The 21,726-nt window shown below is 39.6% G+C and overlaps 2 protein-coding genes and 1 long non-coding RNA gene across 4 annotated transcripts in view; 2 read left to right on the plus strand and 1 right to left on the minus strand.

Annotated features, from left to right (window-relative positions):
* The window catches only part of igsf8 (immunoglobulin superfamily, member 8), a 14,036-nt gene extending 6,861 nt beyond the window's left edge, over nucleotides 1-7,175 (plus strand). For both annotated transcript variants that reach the window (XM_020620035.1, XM_020620109.1), the window contains exons 4-8: nucleotides 460-921; nucleotides 2,571-2,749; nucleotides 2,882-3,134; nucleotides 3,549-4,004; nucleotides 4,455-7,175. In XM_020620035.1, the coding sequence (XP_020475691.1) occupies nucleotides 460-921; nucleotides 2,571-2,749; nucleotides 2,882-3,134; nucleotides 3,549-4,004; nucleotides 4,455-4,582 (1,478 nt within the window). In that variant the 3' untranslated portion in view covers nucleotides 4,583-7,175. The remainder of the gene's footprint in view (nucleotides 1-459; nucleotides 922-2,570; nucleotides 2,750-2,881; nucleotides 3,135-3,548; nucleotides 4,005-4,454) is intronic.
* A 326-nt stretch (nucleotides 7,176-7,501) lies between these two features.
* On the plus strand, nucleotides 7,502-11,568 carry LOC109954688 (uncharacterized). The gene is made up of 3 exons (XR_002274178.1): nucleotides 7,502-7,641; nucleotides 9,759-9,906; nucleotides 11,480-11,568. It is a non-coding gene; the product is annotated as an uncharacterized LOC109954688 (long non-coding RNA).
* On the minus strand, nucleotides 10,195-19,829 carry soat2 (sterol O-acyltransferase 2). Its single transcript, XM_020590116.1, has 14 exons — nucleotides 19,751-19,829; nucleotides 19,458-19,516; nucleotides 19,117-19,256; nucleotides 18,943-18,996; nucleotides 18,632-18,739; nucleotides 16,828-17,110; nucleotides 15,032-15,107; nucleotides 14,152-14,236; nucleotides 13,840-13,885; nucleotides 12,981-13,107; nucleotides 12,613-12,710; nucleotides 11,817-11,915; nucleotides 11,473-11,608; nucleotides 10,195-11,098 (listed from the first exon to the last, which is right to left on the minus strand). Exons 1-14 carry the CDS (start codon nucleotides 19,827-19,829, stop codon nucleotides 10,899-10,901), a joined length of 1,590 nt encoding a protein of 529 aa, XP_020445772.1. The 3' UTR covers nucleotides 10,195-10,898.
* Nucleotides 19,830-21,726: the final 1,897 nt, after the last annotated feature.

A 21,726-nucleotide genomic window follows, 5' to 3' on the forward strand; every position in this document is an offset into this window, starting at 1 on the left:
AAACTGCATCTGTGTAATGTGTTAATAAACTCCTCAGTTCCTGTGTGGTTGTTAGGATTTAACAAATCTATATTGAAGTCACCACATATGAACATTAATTTATGACTTATTGTCAAATAGTTCTCCTCCATCCAGTCATTAAATTTTTCTATGCTGGCTCCAGGTGCTCTATAAATACAGCTTACTACAACCTTTTTCTTTTTTTCCACGGATATTTCTACAGTCACACATTCTAGCAAGTTATCAACCGCCCTTGACATGTTCTCTACTTTTTCATAACAGAAGTTTTTATCTATGTACAAAGCCACACCACCTCCCATCTAAAGTGTTAGTGTTCTAAGCATAGAAAAATCTACACAGCACAAAGGCAATAGAAAAGAAATTTAGCATACTTTTTCACACCTGGCTCCTGCACAAGTTTGATGTAATATCATTGTTCTTCTCCCTGTACACCTGCAGTGATGCCTGACACACTCCAGATCAGCTATTCCCACTTCCTCACTGGCCAGCCCATGCCAGAGGGGGCTGAATTAACACTGACATGCTCAGCCAGCATTCATTCAGAGCAGCTCACCCATCTGTCCATCATGTTTGGGAAACGTGGTGGCAGAGAGGTTTCGGGGAGCGGAGTGGGACGGGCAGTCAGCACCATCAGAGAGATTATCTCCATCGACAAGCTGCTGGGGGTCGTCCCCGGGCGTTTGTACAAGACGCGCTACGATGACGGGGAAATCACCCTGGAGAAGAGGAACGGGGAGGACGGCCAGGGTGTGTACGTGATGAAGATGAAAGCGGTGCAGCCAGATGACACTGGCTCATATTTCTGTGAAGCCTCACAGTGGATTCGGGATCCTGATCGATCGTGGCAGAAGATTGCACAGAGGACGCTGGATATCGGCAACTTGACTGTTCAGCAACTAGGTCAGTGCGACTTGAGAACAGTGGCACATGTTTCATTGCCAAAGTGATGACGGTGTTTAGCATCTTGTACTGTGATCGCTGTTCAAACATATTTGAAACATGATCGGTAATAGGTTATTAAAAAAAATCTTACCTCAGGCAATTTGTGACACTCAACTGCAGCAAGGAAAGAGGATGACGTGTAATAAAGTTGCCTGTTCTAGTTACAGAATAAATCTGAGACAGTAAAAGAAAAACATTTGATAGTTTAAGACTTGTAACTCTTTCTCTGTTGTTGCCAAGGATGTAACATCGGTCAGCCTGGACTTGTAGTGCTGTTGAGTAGATTGGAGTTTTTCCAAATATCAGACTCAAACCATGGATGTTTGTTTAACTTAAATGAATGTCTTCTCCCACCTTGGCCTTTTATAGCCTGCACAGAGGATAACTACGCTTCTGTAAGACTAACCTGTCCATGACTTTCAGAACAGCACTGTTGTGTCTAGTTGTCCTTCTTCGCACACCTTCTAGAAAATTAACCCCATCTTGATAGGTTTTCTCACAGCAAAGTACTGTTAATGTTTCACCACCTTCCTAGCCTCATCCTTGTACATTATATTTTTACTTTTGATTAATAGTAGGTTGACACTCAGTTGAGCTTGAATTATTGAGCTGGATTGAAATTATTGACTGATACCCAAACCTTTTCATGTTTTTTACTCTGTTACTGTATGAGAAGTGCAAACAACCTTTTAGTAATAAGTAAGTAAATAGAGGAACTAAGTTTTTTTTTTTTTTTTTAGGTCATGATGATGCTGATGTAAAACATTAGAACTCATCAGTGCATGCATTGTTTTTTACAGACACACTGACAAGCACTGCTTCTGTTTTCTTGGTCTGACATGTCTCTTTTTGTTTATGTAGACAAAGGGGCCATTATTGAGCAGCTCTGTGTTTAGTGTTGTGGTTAAATGAAGCTTTTCACACACAACAGATCAGTATTGATATCTTCTAACTGTACCAGGGTATTAATATTGTTGTCAAATTATAAAATGTAGCCCATAATGTATTTACAAGTTGGCATTTAAGATTTATTATTTATGCCTCTGCATTGATGATAACCATGGCCAGAAGCACATGCTCATCCGGCCGGCTGGCTGGTTCGTTCTCATGAACACAGTATCTCAGAAATTCCTAGAGGGAACTTCTTCAAATGTGGCAAAAACGTCCACTTCACGTCCGTTTACTTTTGAGCCTTGTACATATATTGTATCTATTGAGTGTGACCAGTTCAAACATACAGTGATTTTTTTTGTGTGTGCGTGGCCTCAATGTTTAGTAATTCACACAAAAAAACTCAGTGATTAGAGGAAAATGTAACAAAGAGAATTCTGTGTAGCAGAAATGTGTTTCCTGGTTTCCTAGCAGCTTAATCATTACTTCACCCCTTTTTCCCTTTATTCTTGAGGTGATAAGTCATTTTATCCTGTCTGTTAAATATGTGCTGTACTAGAGAAGTCACCCTACCTTTCGCACATAGCAGATTCTCACTGTGTCACTTCTGTGAAGGCTTCTCTTGTCACAGTCTAAGTGCTTGTTTGAGGCTCTGGAAGATTTCTGGTACTTAAACTTTTATTAGGCTGTCTTCCTCTGTCTCTTCCTCTCTCCAGCTGAGTCTTTGAGTGTAAAGTCTTCGCCTAAAGGGGGGGTGACCCTGCAGGTTGGTTCCCCTCTCATCCTGACCTGTGAGGTGCTGGGGCTGCCGTCTGAAGTAAACTCGGGCCTGCTTGTTCAGTGGATGAAGAGGGGATCTGTGAGCAGTGGTGTAATTGGGACTGGAGGAGTCGAGGTACGGTCATTCTGCTCACTATGCTAGAGCTTAATAGTCTGCAAGTACAGTATTCTCAGTTTGTGGTATTTTAATATAAATCACATTTAAATTAACATCCATACACAAGCTGAAACTGCTTTTTGTGCTAAGGTGGAGGTGGCCCGGATGAGCCCAGGCGGCGTTGTGAGCTGGGGGGATGACCTCAGCAGAGCTACAAGCGGCTCTATGGAGAAAGTGGCGGAGGGGAGGTACACTCTGAAGCTGTTCTCGGCCCGACCCTCTGACGCGGGGGTGTATCGGTGTGTGGTGAGTGTGTATGCTGGAAGGAGAAACCCTGCCCCATCTACTCCTGCTACACTCACCCAGAGGTCTGAGGGAGTCATCGTCAGCCTGAAGACCGAAGGTGAGTGGCGCTACTTGTGTCCTCAGTGACGCACAGGTTTCATCTCTGTCAGTGATTTTTAGTTTTCTTTGTCAGAGTTTTGCAGTTGCCTGGGTTCTCATGGTTAGATTGTGGAGCAGCTTAGCTAAGGTTAAAAACATGAGCTTTTTGGCTGTGATGTGCCAGATTTAAGTCTGCAACAAGACCTCAAAGTCTCTGTCCCTGCTTTACCAGTTAAGCCTGGAAGTTTCTGATAAATCTGTAGAATATTCAAGCTGCCCATAAAATCCTGAAAAGATTCATGCTCATTAACTAAACTTGGATTAACTCGGATCAACTTAGACACATTTTAGTTTTGTTCAAATTGTCAGCGTCACATATTATATCTTTAGTTTACCATGTGTAATCTGATGAAAGTCCCACTTCCTTCTGTAGATGTGCAGGTTGCAGCTGTGGCTCAGCTCCCTCGTGGCCCCCTTTTAAAAAGAGGTAGCACCGTCACCCTCATCTGCAACATCACCGTGACAACCTCAGGCCCCGCCCTGGCTCAGGTGCAGTGGTTGCGGTGGCCGATCCCTGCACCAGTTCTCAAGAAGGGACAGAGCCCTGCATCTGTCACTCCCCCAGACTCCCCTGTGGTAGAAAAACCCAGGCTGGTAGCTGGTCTCATGTACGATGGTGTTGCAAACATCTTTGCCAATGGTAGCGAGGTGAGCGTCGACCGCTTGTCAGCTGTCAGCTACAGACTGAGGGTCCACGCGGCAACAATGGATGATCAGGGCTTGTATGCATGTCATGTTGAGGCATGGGGGCAGAACCCGCACGGAGACTGGTACAACACAGGGGTCAAAGCAGAGTCAAATACAGTGACCATTTACCTGTATGCCAGAGGTAAGTGTCTCCAGTTGGGTTTGTTTTTTCTAATAATCATTGTCACAAGGGGAAAATGGGATACATTACAAACAGATCTCATCTGTTAAAGTATTTATCTGGGGCAGAAGTGGTGAGAGTGTAGCTCTTTTCACAGCCTGATGTCTACTGAGCAGCTCCACAGGAGTCCTGCTTTTCACCTTCCCTTTATTCTGGCTAAGTCACAAGACCAACCTGCTTTTAGTTTATCCAGCAGCACAGTCTATTGACTAGGTGACCATCAATACGTGCACTGTCTGTATTCATTTCGACCAAACAAATCAGTTTACCCAAGGAAATATTTTTTCATGTGTATTTGACATTTACTAAACTGAAGTGAGACTAATGAAAGCAGAACAATTACAAGTAATTCTGCAGTCCTCATACAAATGTCAGTTTACATCACTGCATCCTTCCCTCTTATTTCCCCAGCTGCTGACCTCCTCCTCATCCCTCTGGTTGTTGGAGTGTCCTCCGCCTTGTTCGTGGGCATTGTCATCATCGCAGCAGTCACCTGTTGCTTCATGAAACGCCTGGCGAGGCAGCGCGCTCGAAAATAGGTGTCGCTCATTGGCAGCTGTCTGAAATCTGACGGTGCAGAGAACATAATGGATGAATAGGCCAAGAAATAACGTCAAGACAAACTGAAGCAGAAAATTACTTTGCCACCTTGTTAGATGTTTTTCTGTGTTTTGACCGTTGCATATACCAGTTCAATGCAAAAGATAGTTTGATATACAGTATATATACATATATATATATATTTTGTATCTTTATATCCAAATACTCTTTGAAAACAAAATATTTTAGTGATTGCTGCCTCACACCAGTAGGTGAAGTATCCTAAATTTTTGGGGCCACTACCTAATGACCCCTCTGCACTCCTTATATGGGCAAAGACTGAATTTTTTTGGAGCCCGTTAGTGTGTTAATTAAACCCAACTTCATTCTGTCTCAACTGGAAAATGGTCAAATACAGAATCCAGGCTTTTGTGACCAGGTCAGAAGTAAAGAAGATACTGCATGTTTGTCAAGTGTGAGGAAACTCAAACATACTAAAGGTGAACTGTTTCCATAGAAAGCAGACTGCCCTCTCAGAACATGATGATGTTAGCAAATACTTCTGTCTGTTTGGGTCACAAAATTACAAATTGTTGCTGTTCTATTCGTTCCTTCCTCAAGCTGCATGCTTTTAATACAACAACCAAAAATATCTAAATATGTGCATGGTTAAGCCTCTAACACTGCCACTGATGGTCACACGAACACTGATGGAAGCAGTCCGGCTGCCAAAAACCTAATATGGGGGAGGGGCCCCTTTACTGCCTGCAGGCTTGTATCACTCTGCATGTAAACAAAGTCTCTCTCTCTATTACTTAATAAGGAAGGCACTGCCTAGGGACTTTTTGATGCCAAGAGCAGCTGAGTACCAACTCTAAACACAAGCATTTCTCGACTGTGACACTTCATGCTGTAGGGACTTTTCTGTACAGACGTGTATAGTTTCGAGAAATGGAGGATGTCCAACATGCACTGAGCTGAAATATGTAAATTCTGTATGATGTTTAGCTGTTTTATTTTTCTTCATGTAAGTAAGACTATGCTGTTGTGCAGTGTTTGTTTTTGGCAAAGCACCTGTGTTTAACATTCTGCAGCAGTCTGTTCTGCTCCTGTGAAGCACTCGGACAAAAATGGGACCAGGACCAAACTTTCTTTTACTAGATTTTCTTAAAGCTGAAAAGTCAGTTCTTTATTGTACTTGAAAAAGTACAGCTGACTGTTCTTTTTAAAAAAAAAAAATAGTTCCTTTGCTCTCGTCAAGTAACTGAGAAACTGCTGTGAAAAAGAATTCCCTCTTTGTTACAATGAGTAACAGAAAAACTGTTGTTGTTTCACACTGTTTAGGACACTTGTCCCTGAAGTGAAAATTGCATACACAGCGCCGTCATATTAATAGTTGTGCAGTCTCATTGTATTCGTCATCATCATGTGGTTGAGGCCACACATTTCTCCTGCCAATGCTGCTAGCCCACAGAAATATGTTGGACACATTTGCTGTTTGCACACTAACGGTATGAGTGATATCCAACCTGCTCTTCCTGTTGAAAGTGAAGCTTAGGTTTGGTCCTGCAAGCAAGTGCATACTGTGTGATCATTTAAGGTTCGATACATGTTCGTGGAAAGGAGGAAAGTAACATTTATTATCCAGCTTCTGCCTCTCTCATTGAAGTTATTTCAGGTCATTTTTCTGAGTTTGCTTGCACTCAGTTGTACTTTAGTGTCTCAGTGTCTATTTTGTATCAGTTTCTCTGTTTCCTGTTTCTGTTTCAGTGTGAGAGTTCCTATAAACGTGCCCTTTCCTCCCTAAGCTGTGCTCCCTAAACACCAATTTTAAATATTGTTCATGAACATCAGGGAATAAAGTCACAGTTCAGCTTCCTTCCTCAGCCACTTTGTTCCAGATCAACTACCCAAAGCTGATTTGTTCCACTGCAACATGATTACACACTTGCATAGGCACACATAGATGCACCTGCATGTGGCAGCAAGAAAACAGTGCTAGGTGACATTTCAGATGGATGCAAGTGAGTATCTGCATGTTCATCTCTAATCCCTGTTATTGGCTGCGAAGCACCCTGCAACCCTTTACCCTGTCTCAGTGTAGCTCACATTCATTTTTGCTTTCTGGGAAGTATAGCCACTGCAACAAGTGTAGCGCACAGCATCTGCTTTCTAAGTTATGCTTTTATTTGGACTTAAGGTAAACATTTTCCTGAAGGCATTATGTTTTGTTTGGCTTGTTTACTCATGCTTTAATACCACCGTTCTTGAATGCATCTTGCTGCCACCTAAATATATAATTGTGAGTTACTGCGCAGTTTGTTTCTTATGGTGCTTTGGCAAACCTATCTGTTGATGAAATGAATAAAACACTCTGGATTTGTAATGTCGCTTTGTTTTGTTTTTTCCTCTGTTTTCTACTGCTTTGACAAAAGTCTGAAAATGTACATTTCAGAGTCCACTAGAGACATTGCAGGTATTGCTGTATATTCTGCAAGAAAGAAAATTGAATCATCAAACATCTGAATCATGCTGAGCTTGAAAATTCATTCCTTGATCTAGACTGTATAGATTCATGACTGGATTAAATAAAACCCATAAAATCACACTTGATAGGTTGTGTCCCAGTGTCTGGGCTCTTTGGGGCAGTATTCACTCAGTGGTACAAGCTGTTTGCTTTGTGTTCATAAGCAGAGACATGCTGTCCCTTAATATGAAAGAATCGCCTGTTTTCTGGAAACACTATTATCAGCTGATGGAGATCAGTGTCACGTCGCCTCCTGTGCAGCAGGTTCCCCGCCCCTTCCTGTTACACAACAAGCAGAATACCCGCACAGGTAAAATGATTATCATGACGGGGGAGGAAGTGCGTGGACCAATCATCAACAAGGGCCGCTCGTAGTGGGCGTGGCTACAAGTGGTTTAAAATTTGAGAGCGGTCCTTGGAAAACAGCTGTTTGTTACGTCAGTTGGTAGTTTCTCAGGTGTGGATTAGAATAAGTTAGTTTGGTGCTAGTATGTTGCCAGACACACAGGAAAACGGAGCTTGAAGTGTTTGGTAAGTACTAGAACTTTTTTTTTTTAAGGAACAGTGTTTGTTTTAATGGCCATCCTGCTACAGGTGTGTTAATGTCAGATGCACAATCAGTTGTGTTTGTGAATGCCTGACCTCATTGCGGACGTTTATAGACTTCAGTCATATGTATCTGGTTATGTAATGTCCAAAGGGAAAAAAAAAAAAAAAAGCTATGACGCTGTGTGGACCACCTCTAGATTCATAAGGACTCTAAACCAAAAGGTGAGTGACAGCCTGGAAGTTGGCTAATGTTGCCAGGCTTTGTTGTAGTCTAAGGTCAGGTGTGTTTGCTTTGTCGTAGGCCAAAGTCAGGTGTGTTTGCTTTGTCGTAGGCCAAGGTCAGGTGTGTTTGCTTTGTTTACTGCGCCATGAGCAGCTCATGTACCAAATTTATCTGAAAGTGCATGTGTTTCAGCAAGTAGACAGTCAGAGGGACACACAAGTGCCTGTTGGGTCACAGGTTAGATTTCACATGGAGAAGATGCTTCTTGTCTGAACGTTGTGGGCCCTAAGTGAACTGGCTGAGTAGAAAGCAGGAGTTTTGTCTGTTCAATCACAAAATAAACCATTTATTCTTTCAGTTTTTTAATGCTCAATTTTAATAATTCTTTAATGCAGTTTTTAAATTGGATAATTTAAGTCTAATTCAATAATCCATTTCAATTCAAAGGGGCTCTATTGGCATGAAAGTTAACAGTGGTGTTAAAGTTATAATCATTTAGAATTTTTTAGGTACTTAATTATTAAAGTTTAAAATAATTTTAAAGTGTGCTTGGGTGTCATGTTGTGGTATACAATTACATAATAGGCAACTAGAAAGGCTGTTTCTCCCTGGATTACAAGTATTTTTCATTATGAAGTCAAATTCTTTACTCTGTAGTGTCAGGATTAAAAATGATTAACTACGATAGACATGTTCAATTCCACTGTTGACAATGTCTCCAGCTATCTCTACCACTGAGCTCTTATGTTTACAGAGCATTACATCATTAATGCAAATACTGTACCACTGTTTATTCCTTCAGAGGGACATGGCAGGCAGACAAATAGAGGCTTTGTGGTAGACTGATAAGATGCTGCACTTCCTGTGATTGGTCAGCATACCTGCTCTCCCAACCAATCCTTGCCATCTGTGTGTAAAGCAAGGCGGGATTAAACATGCAACACACATATTGCGGGCTAGGTGCCCTTACTGTGGTAAAGCCTGTTTTTAAGTCGTCTGTGATTTGACCTGTTTTCAGCAAAATGTTTTGTACTGTACATGAAACAAAAGGTAAAATCAAATGCACAAGACAAGAATAAAACCACTTGGTTTCCAGGTTTTGTAACCATGTCTAGTTTTAATATAAAGAAATGACAAAGCAACACTGGTTGATTTGTTGGACTTTTTTTTTCTTACTTTTAAGTTTCTGGACTGTTGCTGTTTGAGCACCTTGCTAACTGGTGATAAAGTGACTGCACATTTCTTTTACAAGCTTTATAAATACAGAAGAAATAAAAATGGAATTACACAAATTCTAAATTAAATTGTGCATTGGACTATTTCCAGAGGATTTATTAAAAACATTTAAATATAATACAAAGACTTACCTTATGGAAATAAAGAAATTAAGATGTCTCATAAGTTGAAACAAATATATAGCCTGACTCGGACTCAAGCATCCACTTACAGCACACCAACACCAACAGATGTGCTATTTTTAAATTGGTAAACCCACGCATACACGTACAAGAACCCATTTCCTCAAAATGTTGCACTTGGGCAAAACACCACAAGTTATGAATGTGCACCCATTTGCTTTAAAGCACTGTATTCTATCAGCATGCACACATACAGCAAAACTCCATTAATTTTTAAACAATTGGTTTAAACTGAATTATTAAACACTACTGTAATACAAAACTTGACATGTGGATAGCATCGCAGCTGAATAACCGCATAAAGACGGAAGTGACAGTCACATTTTGACCCAAAGCAGTCTTGTATAACCGAATATATTTACAGTACAAGTCTTTCCAGTTGTCCTTCCTCAGTTTGATTCTGTGTTTAGTCTCTCATGCTTTTACAAGCTGCAGCCTTCTATTATTTATCCCTTCAGCCCAGGAGAAAGGCATCTTCATCTCTGGTTGCTGCAGAACCAGGAACGAGGCGTCACCAGGTCCCAGAAACTATTCTGGTGAGACGGAGAAGAAAAATTGTTCTAACTACTCATACAACACTCCTCCTCCTTCACGGTGGTATTATCTGTAAGCCTTTTACACATTCATCTGTTTGATTTAATATCCATTTATTATCACATGATCTTGTTTTACTGTCTTTCTGTTTTTAGACAGCTGTTATGTGTTAAGCCATTGTGAGTATGAATGATGCTACCGGCTTTAGAGGAAGCTTTAGCTGGGGATACCTGGGGATACAGAGGTGCAGTAGTTCATAGAGTGAGAATGCTAAGTACATCTGTGTCCATTTGCCATTTGCATCCTTCACATCTGTGACTTCATCAAACACAAGGGGGGGGGGGGGGGGTTGTGGGGTCTTATTTCTTTAAGAACAGAGTTCATGCACTTTGTACATGTCTACACATATGCATGTCTGTTTTGCAACAGATATTCATGAATGACTGTGGTTAAGAACAGATGACAAAGCCAGGATGATGAAACAGTCTGATTAATCTATTCACTGGCATCTGTGTGATGTCCAACATCTAATCCTAACGCCAAACTACTCAAATGCCAGTTATATAATCTTTTCATATAATAATGAGTTTGTTGCTGTGCTTTAGTCTTACTGTATTACCTACTGGCTTGTTTTCCATTTAAGAAGGCCAGAAACTGGGGTCCTAATTCTGCTGCAGAATACTACAGTTATTCCCTCCCCCTCATTTAAAATCCAGCTTCTGACTGGCTGAACACACCTGAGCCAGGTAATCAGCAGCAGGTCGGGCAGAGATAGTTGGAAGAACAAGCAGGACAGCGGCCCTCAAGGACTGGAATTGGCCACCCCTGCTCTAAAATATAGTGATATCTGTCTCTCCATGCTTTTTGAGGCCCTGACTGACCAATTACAGGTGTATACCTACAAACAAGCTGCATAAAAAAGGTTTCATGTTTCTCAAGCTTTTCATCAGAGTGGACTTTGCATAATTCTATAGTACAGTAAATGATACAAAACTACATTTTGGTGTAATGAATAGTAAAGTTGTCTTGAAATCAGCATCATCAAGAAACAAGAACACGCCTGATCATGGCATTGCTCCTTTCAGTACTAGCCCCACACATGTGAGTGGAATACATACCTCTTTCTGTGGGCATTGTATCTGGGCATACCACTCCTGACTGTACAGACACATCTGCATGCCCTGACCGAGGAAGAGACACGTCCACATGATGATGTTGAACACAGGCCTCTGACACTTGTCGTTCATGGCAAAATTGAACAGCACTGACAGGGATGACATGGAGTAATGTTATTGTTCGTCTGTAGTAAAATGTTAACAGTTTATTTGTGGTAAGACTGTAAAACATAAGGATGCTAGTAAGCAACAGCAAGGGCATGACATGTTAAAAAAAAAAAAAAAAAAAACTAAAGGAATTGTTGCTATGTTTTAAGTGCCAGAGGAAAAGGACACAATGTACAAATGTGCTTTTATTAAATATGTCTCTCAGCTACTCAATGTCTGATAGAGGGAGGAGATTTTCACTGTGAATACTTGAAAGCACAGTCCAGAATGTAGCTAGAATGTGACATTTACATATTTCTACCAAGCTATGGACAGTGTAGATGTGAAATGTTTCTGTAATGAACCTATCCCTCACCTCCAAGGACTGCAAAGAGGCAGAACATGACCGGATAGAAGAAGCCAAAGCCCATAGTGATGGCGTACTCGTGGACGGCAGCGGAGACTATGAACACAGAGAGCATGGCAGCTGTTCGGAATCTCCTTTTCGACAGCTGCAGGGATCAGAGATGGAAAAGAGGGAGGGTTTGGCTCAGAGTTCAGGGACCAGAGTGGCTTAGCATAAAGGCTGTGTCAATAGAATTTCAGGATGGGACTTAAACTATGAACAAAACCCACTGGGACAGTGCATTAGTTAAATGTATTATTCTTCATTTGCTAACTGTCAGTGTGTTTAATATTTGTTTGCTGTACTCTACTCACCAAAAGCAAGTCTCTGTATCCATAGTAATACAGCCAGTCATGAACTACAATGTTCCAGGTACGGTAATAGTTGGCAAAAGATGTACAGTTCCACCAATCCTGGAAAAGTAACAGAGGACAATAAAATCAGTGTAAACAGAAGAGAAGGGTCACGTCAACCCTGGGGCCTGAAAAATGTCAACATCCACTATCAAAATATTCATACGGATCTTCTAAGTGGTGAGAGCCAAGCTTGTATTACTTTGTTCCCTGTTAAGAATTTAATGAATATGGCCTCAAAACCCAGTATATTAAAGTACTCCTTTATTAGATAATGTAATTCTTAGCTGTGTCCAAACTCACTCCCTTCTTCACTCATTCATTCGCTGCCTTTATGGACATTCAATAGTTTATTCAGTGGTGAGCAGTGAATATGGATTTCAGACTAATCATCATTGTTCTGCCACATAACACCGGTGATAAATTTTGTATGTATAAAATGCAGACCATTGCACGTATCACATACATTTTTTTTTTTTACTAGAAACCCTTACAATCTAAATGTCTCTCTCACATCACCACCTATTTAGAATTGTCTACCTCACTAATACCTAAATCAGTCAGTTTGAATCCATTTACACCCTCAGACACTCTTGTCATAGCAAAGAGTCACATGAGGATGAAACTCAAGAGAAAGTGGCCAACAAAAAGGACAACTATTTTCAGACATATCCTAAGTCAGCGGATTATAATGATGGAAAAGCTAAACTGATTTGGGACCACAAGGCCACACCACAGAAAAAAAAATACCACACACCTTGTAGAACATTCTGTCAGCAAAACGCAGCAGCTCCCCAAAGAGGTTGAGCCAGCAGTGCAAGAAGGCAAAGAAAGCCAACAGGAGGAGCATTATACCTGAGACACAGAGACAGAGAGGGGATTATGAGGAACACCTTTTTCCTGGGCATTTTCCCCAGATTTCTCATAAGAATTGTAACTTGACACTGATGCTCTAATATCAGCACAAACACAAAAATGGGATCTGATTGAATAAAAGCATATTTAATCTTATCAGTGACTTAAAACTTGTTTTACACCTGACTTGCTCCCAATATTACATGGAAAACGCCTCCATAAATGTGTGTTTATGTATAATTCATGTTTTTGGTTTCTAACAGAAAGTACCTGGTAATATTGAGTGGAACACAGACAGAACCATAGATCGTTTACTAAAAGGCCGGTTGGTTTCGGGTCTGAAGGGCAAACAAAGGCGCACCAGGATAAAGTTGCCATAAAACAGACAGCCCAGGAGCTACAAATAGACAAGTATAATGGGATTAACAAAGGAACATAAAGTACAAAACAGAGCACACTTTAGAAATATTAAATTGAAGATAGTGACCTAGAATATCTAAGATCAAAGCTGTTAAGGACCTTTCATTTATGGTTACTTCACATTATCACACTGTTACGACACTGTTCTATGAGCAACTTTATCTTTCCTAGGTAATTAATCTAGAAAAGGCTTCAGTAACGCTTTAATTTACAGGTCTGTAAATTCCAGTTTATTCCTAAATAGATACCTGAGAGGTGTCTTGGAGGGAACCATATACTTTGATACTAATGACAAGTGCAATTAGGCAGTGATCAGTTAGTAGAGTTCCATTTATTTTTAAATGTGAAGCTAGCACACACTTGAGGCTTTCTTTAGATTAGCATAAATGAAGAATAGTAACAGTAAATACTAAATGAGATTTACGTTGAGCAATTTCTTTCATGGAAAATTATCTGGAAGTCAATAACAAGTCAAACAACTCTGTGGAATAACTAAGAAAAAAACTTCAAACTTTATCTCCAGCTTTCTGTAATTTATACCAAACTACATGATTCTGTGCAGGAAACTTTCAAGAAATGATTAGGGAATAGCGGACAGGTAAAATAAAGCATTACCAGGCCTTCTTTGTGAACTGTGTCACCCAATCCAACTAATGAAAACGTCTCAACATAAAAAACGTAATGAAAGGAGAAAACGTTTTTGTCTTACCCTGCCAACAGTAATGCCAACATAATTCCATCTTATGTGAGTATTCCTGTGAAGAAAAGACAGGGTGTCACTGCTTCAGAAATAAAAAGTGTGATACACTGCTTGATGATATCAGATGTCATGTCAGACATGAAGGTGTTTTCTGGTCCAAATTTGGGTTTAGAAATGCATTTTAGGCAAAGCTCATCAGGGTATCAAATACTGCTTTTAAACTGTCTCTCAGTTAATGTATATTTTCATTTATTGAATTAGCTTCACTACTCGGGAAGCGCACGTGAGATCTGAGTCAAAATACAGTACAGTTTGTCTTACCGAGGGTATGATTCCCTGTAGATGAGAGTTGGACAGAAGAGGAAATACAAATAGCTGGAAAATGTTGGGAATCTGGGTCTTTCTCCTGAAAAGAAGACAATTCAGTTAATATCTAAAATAAAGGTTGCACTGAATTATTTTTTTAAAAGGGTTAAAATAGTTAATTTAAGGTCTGTAGTTCAGGCATAAGATCCTCATTTCATTCTCTTGTCCTATTATGTGGCATAATACCAACCGTTAACATTTCCATTTGTGAATTCGTAAGCTTTACTGTGTCTCAGTGTAGGAACCTGCTAACAAATGGCTGTTCTTAAAATTAAATGGCTGTGGGTTTATCGCTAAATCGTTAAGCCACTACGCCAAAACAGTCTGCCCCATAATCTCCCCACCTTCATTATCCACTGTATTTCAATTTACAGTAGCTTTTTACTTATACAGACAGCGCCGTTTTGTGAAAATTGCATTTAGGAGAACTTATGAAAATGAACCAAAGACCAAAACCACAATCAAACCATATCAGGCTATGGACACATCCATAAAGCTACCTTATGTCAGTTTTACTGTTATATTCAGGACTCTACAGGCATCTCATTACTATTAATATTTTCACAGTCTAGTGAGATGTGCTTCACTTCCATGTGTTTCAACGTTATCTCCCACTAACAGGCTTTTACAGCAGGATCTCATGGGGCCACACATACTCAATGATATTTTCAGTATGTGGATATATTCCTTGTTAATTTTAACCTCAGCATGAATCATTAGGTGGTAACCTGCTGAGCTCTGTTTTGGTCATTTTTCTCCAGTGTCTGGTAGTGTCACTGTGAGTAATGATGTCCCTGAGGAGTAAATACACCTCACATACAAGATAAAACATTACCTTCCCTTGGTGCCTTCTTCATTATAGCAGGAGCAGTTTCTCTTATGAATGAGTAGCTCTTCATCAGGAATCGAATCTGAGGAAAATTGATGTAGGTACAATGTGTCAGTATTGACTGTCTTTATTACAAGAATTGACTATGTGTCTAACATGAACAGCTTCCTGCTTTATGGCTGTAGTATCTTGTTTCTGAGTTTGTGCTTATTAACCAAATGATGACAATTTATCAGAGTATTCACTTCTGTAACTCATTAGGAGGAAGTACAACAAATGGAAACTGTATAGCATGACCGAGCCCAGAAAAGTGTAGCTGAAGAACTGCTTTATCATTTTATAAGCTGCAGTTCAGGCCTGGTGTGACTTCAGTCTGTATACAGAAGGGAACTAAGTATTAAAATTATTTGATTCTACTGAATGGAGCTAAAATAGTACTGTGATTGATTGGGATACTCAGGAATGGTGTAATAGAGAGAATAAGTATAAAAATATATACTTATAGATCTATAATGTTCTAATGCTGGCTACACTGAAATCGGTCGTCTCTTCTGGTGGCTTTCCAGTTGGAAAGTTTCCATCTCTAGCCAACAGGTTTTTCTTATCACTGTATTGCTGCTGATGGCAATGAAGGGCTGTATTTATAACTTGGTTTACCAATTAATATGGTGTCATTTACAGTACAGGGTGTTTCTAGTACAGTTCATTCTTAATAATATAATACAGGCATGGGTTTTAGTCGACTGGATATTTACTCTCAGCAGCAGTTTACATTTCAAAAAAAATATTTTAATCATACTGTAAGAGTCTCTAAGATCAATATTTTTCTATATTAAACCCCAAACAATCTTGGCACTTTTAAATAACCTCCATTTTCTAGGAGAAAGCCACTGGAACTACAAAAACTAATTCACTGACTTATGATTAATATACTGCGGAGAGTATTTACTGGGTGAGTTGTTACCTGCACAAATGAGGATTTACTTTATTTCAGCACTGAAGTACTCTTGTCAGCTCTTTGTTGTTAACTGTATAGTTTATGCAGAGGGTCACTGACTTTTTGATGCACCCCACCTCGTAGCTAAACAGCTGCTGACTCATCTGATCTTGCTGCGTGGCACAGCTCTCCTCTCCAAAAACACTATATCTTATCAAGTGATGTTGCTGAAAGATTCAAAGTGTTGCTACATCCATAAACTACCTTTGCACCCGCTTAACACACTGTTTGCCAGTAGTCTCATAAATAGCAAGTAATGAATGCACTGAATGACATAGATATAACTTTTAATCATGTTTATGTGCTATTGATTAACCTCTTATTTACTGTAGGCTCTTGGTGCTTTTTATCATGTCACAGTGTATACCCATGCCTCTTTTATATCTTCTGCTGCATTCAGTGATCTGATGTCTTAGACACACAGATGACTAGGTACAGTAATAAGCTCACCTGTGCACTGGACATGAAAAGTGAAAAGCACAAGGATCCCTTGAATTGGGTATAAAAATGCTGGCTAAGACACGTGCCCTGGTGGAAATTTTACAATTAAAAAATAAACTTTACAGCGCTCTCTGACAGACAAACATACTGCATTTTTGTTATACTATCAGCAACATATGGTATATCAAGCCAAGTTATACTGTATGTGTGACAAACAAGATTTGGTTGATAATACTGATCACACTGATGTGTCAGTAAAGTTCTAATGTCCAAAATATTTAGTACTGTTTTCAAGTGTGAAAGCAAAAACTTTATCTCTACAAATATAACAACATTTATTCCTGAAACATGTACACACACTGACCTGCTCCAGTATCACAATGAACCGTGAAGCCGGTGGCAACTGGTTGTCTATGACTACGTAGATCGGGAACAGTCCCAAAACGCATGTCTGTACGACAGACAAGATCAACCCTGTCCCTAGGGACAGTCCCAGCTTGGAGGGAAAGCTGTGATAAAAGTTACCCCAAAACACCAGGGTGTAGTAGGGGACAAGCAGGGTATAGGCAAACATCACAATCCAGGCCATGGTGGCTATCCCCAGCTTCCCAAAGGCAAAGAAAATCAGGTCAAACTCCAGGACCAACCTGAGATTTGGGAGGAAAATGAGAGGGGTGAGTTGGACAAAGTGACGCTGATTACATATAAACAGTCATCACATAAAAACAGTTTAATCATTACTACTACAGCAAGTTTTTTACTGTAAATAGTGATATTAGTTCCTAATACAGTCAGTCTCACTGTATGTCCATTTATAATCATGGGAAATATTTAACTGCGTATGGATGATTTTTCTAATAAAAAGCCCTCATTGCAAAGTCTCGTTATGAGACTGAGCTGTAGTGATAGCCTGTAAAAACCGACACAGTCTGGAAACAAATAATCCTTGTGCATTTAAAATACAGCATTGATCATCATACACTGCACATGTAGGTTATAGATGCCCTCAGTTTGTTAGAAACTCTGCTTTAGACCAGAGTGACCCATGGAAAGCCCAAAACAGCTAAATGAATTCTACTACTACTACTATCTAATACTTTATTACTTTATCACATTAATATCAATTCTTCTGTCCCTATCAGGATCCTGTAGGAATGATCATTCAGTTTTTTGAGTTGTCTGACTGGTCACCGGTCAAGCTGCTGACAACTTTTGATCTGAGCCCAAGGTTATTCTGCTTTGGAGCAGGTTAGCAGTGCATCATAGGTTACTATGGTGATTGGATTAAAAATGAGCCAGCTTCACGATACCAGAAAACCCAAGATAAACCAAAAGTTAGCTGGATAACCCACTAATTGTACTTTGTGGTCCAGGGCCCAGGAGCTGGAGAGAATAGCAAGTGTGTAAACTGTCAGTCACACCTGTCAATCAGATATTAAAGTCCCCTATAAACCCTACAATCTCATCACATGGAGCAATAACTTCTAAAATTACTTATTAGAGGACACCTAAGACCACATGGTCTCAGGTGTCCTCATATTTTAAAGTAATTCCACATTGGTTTGAGCCTCCAGCTGCTTGGTCTTGAATGACCATTTTGATGATATCAAAGCATGAATGCCTATATTAAGCATGCAAGTATAGTTCTGATATTATGCACATTACTTTCACCAATCTGAAAGACCCCATTGGTTACGGTAATATCAGTTTAATTTACCTTCTTATCGTAGCATGTCAATAGAGTTTTTAAAATTCAACACACAATTACAAAAGCAATATTGTTATTTTTTTCTTAAAATCAACATTAACTCAACGCAGGTGTATCAAATCATTTCTAGTGAGTTGGCCACTGACAGTTTGATCCAGTGAGAAACATAATGTAATAATTAAACTCATAATGATGCGTCTGCGAAAAGTATACATTATATCATTACTATGCTGCCCTAAACAACAGAAATTCTCAGAGGGTATGAGTGCTCTAACATCTGGCTGCCAGATGAGCAGAGAGGTAGGGAGAGAAAGAGGGAGGGACAAAAAAACAGATAAGAAGTGAGAAGTGAGGAAAAACTTTTTAAAAGCTTCAGGGTAATTGAGGTTACATTAGATTTGGTTCAGGCTCATAGAGTCTGGGACACACACAAACACAGAGACGTGCACGTGTCACACACCTGCCCTGGTCGATATAGTCGACAGTAAGCGTGCTCAGGCAGAAGATGATGAGAATGGCTATGAACATGTGGTAGATCGTCCTGATGTGGTTGATCTCAAACAGTTCACTGATGACAAGGACGACACACAGAGTCAGGAATATGAAATTACGTCACTGTTAACCACTGATCTCTGTTACAGATGGTGAACTAATTAGCATAACCTTTAATTTGTTTTTTTGCTATCTTATAGATGTAGTTGAAAATAGTTGCAGTTCACATGCTCTGCACCACTCTCTCTAGATAGGAAACAGTCAGTATTTGATACTTACTCCAACAGTGATGCCCTGTCCATAAACACTTTGCCATCGTCCATTTTTTGAGACCTAAAACAAAACAAGAAAAAGAAAAAGAAAGAGGAGCACGTTTTACTACAGCCAATGAGACAATAAACATCGATAAGAAATGTGTGCTACTAAAAGTTATCTCCTGCTTCGCCTTCTCACCTGGACGAGGGATTTGTTACTGTCTTTCCATTAACTGTTGGCTGAATGTGGGTGAAAGGCTGGATGCTCTCAGCCATTGCTTTGTCCAGAATATCGCTGAGTTGGTCCTGGACCTGCTCCAGGACTTTTAACTTCACCTTCTTCAAAAGGACACACAGAACACATTTTACTTTATTTATTAGCCGACATATGACATCATGTAGCATCTCATATTTTGCACTTTTAAAATGCCACTTTAAGCTGTATTCAGTTTGCTCTGCAGAGTAAGACCTGTGGTAGACAACATGACCAGATATTGGCCAAGACACAAGACAAAATACTGGCTGGGAAATAAAGGATACCTGTGCATGTGTCTGCCACTGTCTCTGGAGTTCCTCCTGCACATTATTATGGCTCCCAGCTGTGAGGAGAATGCAAGCAGCTCAAATTGTTAATCAGTTATCACCGATATACAGTATTATACATACTGTACTGTACCTGATACTTGTAAGATACTCAGTGCAAAATTAGAAATAAAAAAATTAAAACTAAAAATCCATAATATACAACAGAAAACAATTTAACACAATAGGACAACAGAAAACATTTTATATGCATGGATCAATACCCTAAGTAAATATTTTATGGACCATACCATCACTGGAGATCTCATCTGACTGACAGGCCTTGATGTCTCGGTGCCGCAGACCATTAGGGGGCTCCACAGTCGTCATGGTTAGTGCTCGACACAACACACAGGACTATCTTCTGGGACTCAGGTGCACAATCCTATAAATGTCAAAGTTGCAGGTTAGTCTCACCCACATTATTGCTTCCTTCAGAATAAGTGATGGAAATTAAAAACTACCGGTTTAGTTTTTGATCTCAGTTGATTTTTATTTGCTCCATTTTGCCTGTTGTTTGTTGGTCAGATAAGGATGAGGGAAACATTTGACATTTGTTGAATTCACAACTATTTGCCTCTGTTCCTGGTTGTAATCTGAGTTAAAATCATACTAGATCATTTTGAACATAAATCTTCATGCACTCCACTCTGTCTGAACACAAACACCCAAAAACAGCATTGATGTCACTGGTGCACTGTGACAACAGTCTTTCCTCACTGTTTACCTAACGTGTTTCACTGAATTGTCATTTGTTAGGGTTTGATAAAGCAGAGCCACGGACCTTCACCTATAAACTGAGATTAAACTTGGTCACAGGCCCACTGCTGAAAGGCTGTTTACTGTTAAAGGAAATTACTATTCTTGATGACCTCAGTTCCATGGAGATGAGCTTTCTTTTATGAATCCCACAAAAGACTGATGGCAAGTTTTATACAGATATTCAGGGAGAGGTAAGAGACACTGAGTGAACTCTGTTTCTAATGCATGCTTGTCTAATGAATGATCAGTTCTCAGGAGGCATCAGTATAGCAGAAAACCTTTGCACACATATTCAGATTATACCTCAAATTCACCTCATATTAGTTCCAGCGAAATGCCTGGTTGACAAAATTTACTGTACTAATTTTAAGGCCTTCAATATTATTGAATCATTCTTATTCAATCTACTAGAAGACCATCATTCACAGGCTTATGAATTTGAGTTTATGGCTCACTGTCATGTTTGGCAGTTAAAAAGGACCATAAATTTATATGGGGTTAGGGGGGGTGCTTCACGCAACCTGGTGGTTGTGGTTTCATCCAAGCTGGCTCACAAAAACCTTTTACACAATTCTCACTCAATTTATGGTCCGCTGTGTTTTTAAGAATGGAATCTTACAAGCAAAGTGTTTATATTTTCCGACTACATCAGCAAAAACTGCAATATACTCTACAGTACCAAGATCGTGTTGGAAAATTAAGCAGGTTTAAAATTGGAAAACTGTGTATTGGGTGTATTGAGTACTGATAGACTGATAGCATCATAGAATCATCAGCATTCTTATAAAGTTCCTCACAAACCAAAGTTTGTTAAACTATCACCATGTTGTCATGACATGCATTTTTGTTTCATATGGGTTACCAGAGAAGTATAGTTGTTGTATACTGAAAGCCACAAATACATTTAGTCGGGAAGAAGATTTTAAATAAAGGTTTGCTTTTAGGGAGAATAAAAAACAAATTGATCTCACATTTCAAAAGAACTTTCTCCCTAATAACTGTGGTTGAGCGGTTTATAAGCTGTCAGAGGAACAAAGTCAATTTTGTATTATAAATCATTAAAATGTTATGTAATATTGCAATAACATACTATATGCTTTTGACAAACATAAATTTAATATATTACAGGTTTCCCTCAGAGCACACACTTTTAAAGGGATCAGAAAGTCAGAAAATACAGAACATGGTCATGTACTTTATCTGATTATTACTGCTGTATGACTATGAAACTTACAGAACAAACAGACATTTTACTAAGTTCAGTCTATTCTGACGTTTCTACAAAACATGAACAAATTGCCAGTAATGGAAACAGTGTAACCTAAATCATAAAAGTGACATATCAAAAACAGGTGTTTCAGTCCATGGTAGACATTTGTCAGTGTGTCAGATTTGTACTCACACGGCGCTCTAGCCTCGAGCTCAGTCAGTGGTCCACAGGGTGAGATGCACTGTTTCAGTCTGT

Source organism: Monopterus albus, unplaced genomic scaffold (genome assembly GCF_001952655.1).
Source record: "Monopterus albus unplaced genomic scaffold, M_albus_1.0 scaffold1.1, whole genome shotgun sequence".
Lineage (NCBI taxonomy): Eukaryota > Metazoa > Chordata > Actinopteri > Synbranchiformes > Synbranchidae > Monopterus > Monopterus albus.

Excerpts from the sequence above, each read along its gene's own strand:
- soat2 (XM_020590116.1), bottom strand. The coding sequence starts at position 19,829 with ATGACGACTGTGGAGCCCCCTAATGGTCTGCGGCACCGAGACATCAAG. Across the intron at positions 19,517-19,750 it reads AGATGAGATCTCCAGTGATG|CTGGGAGCCATAATAATGTG; the intron begins GTATGGTCCATA and ends TTCTCCTCACAG. Across the intron at positions 11,609-11,816 it reads GATACAGAGACTTGCTTTTG|CTGTCGAAAAGGAGATTCCG; the intron begins GTGAGTAGAGTA and ends TGATCCCTGCAG.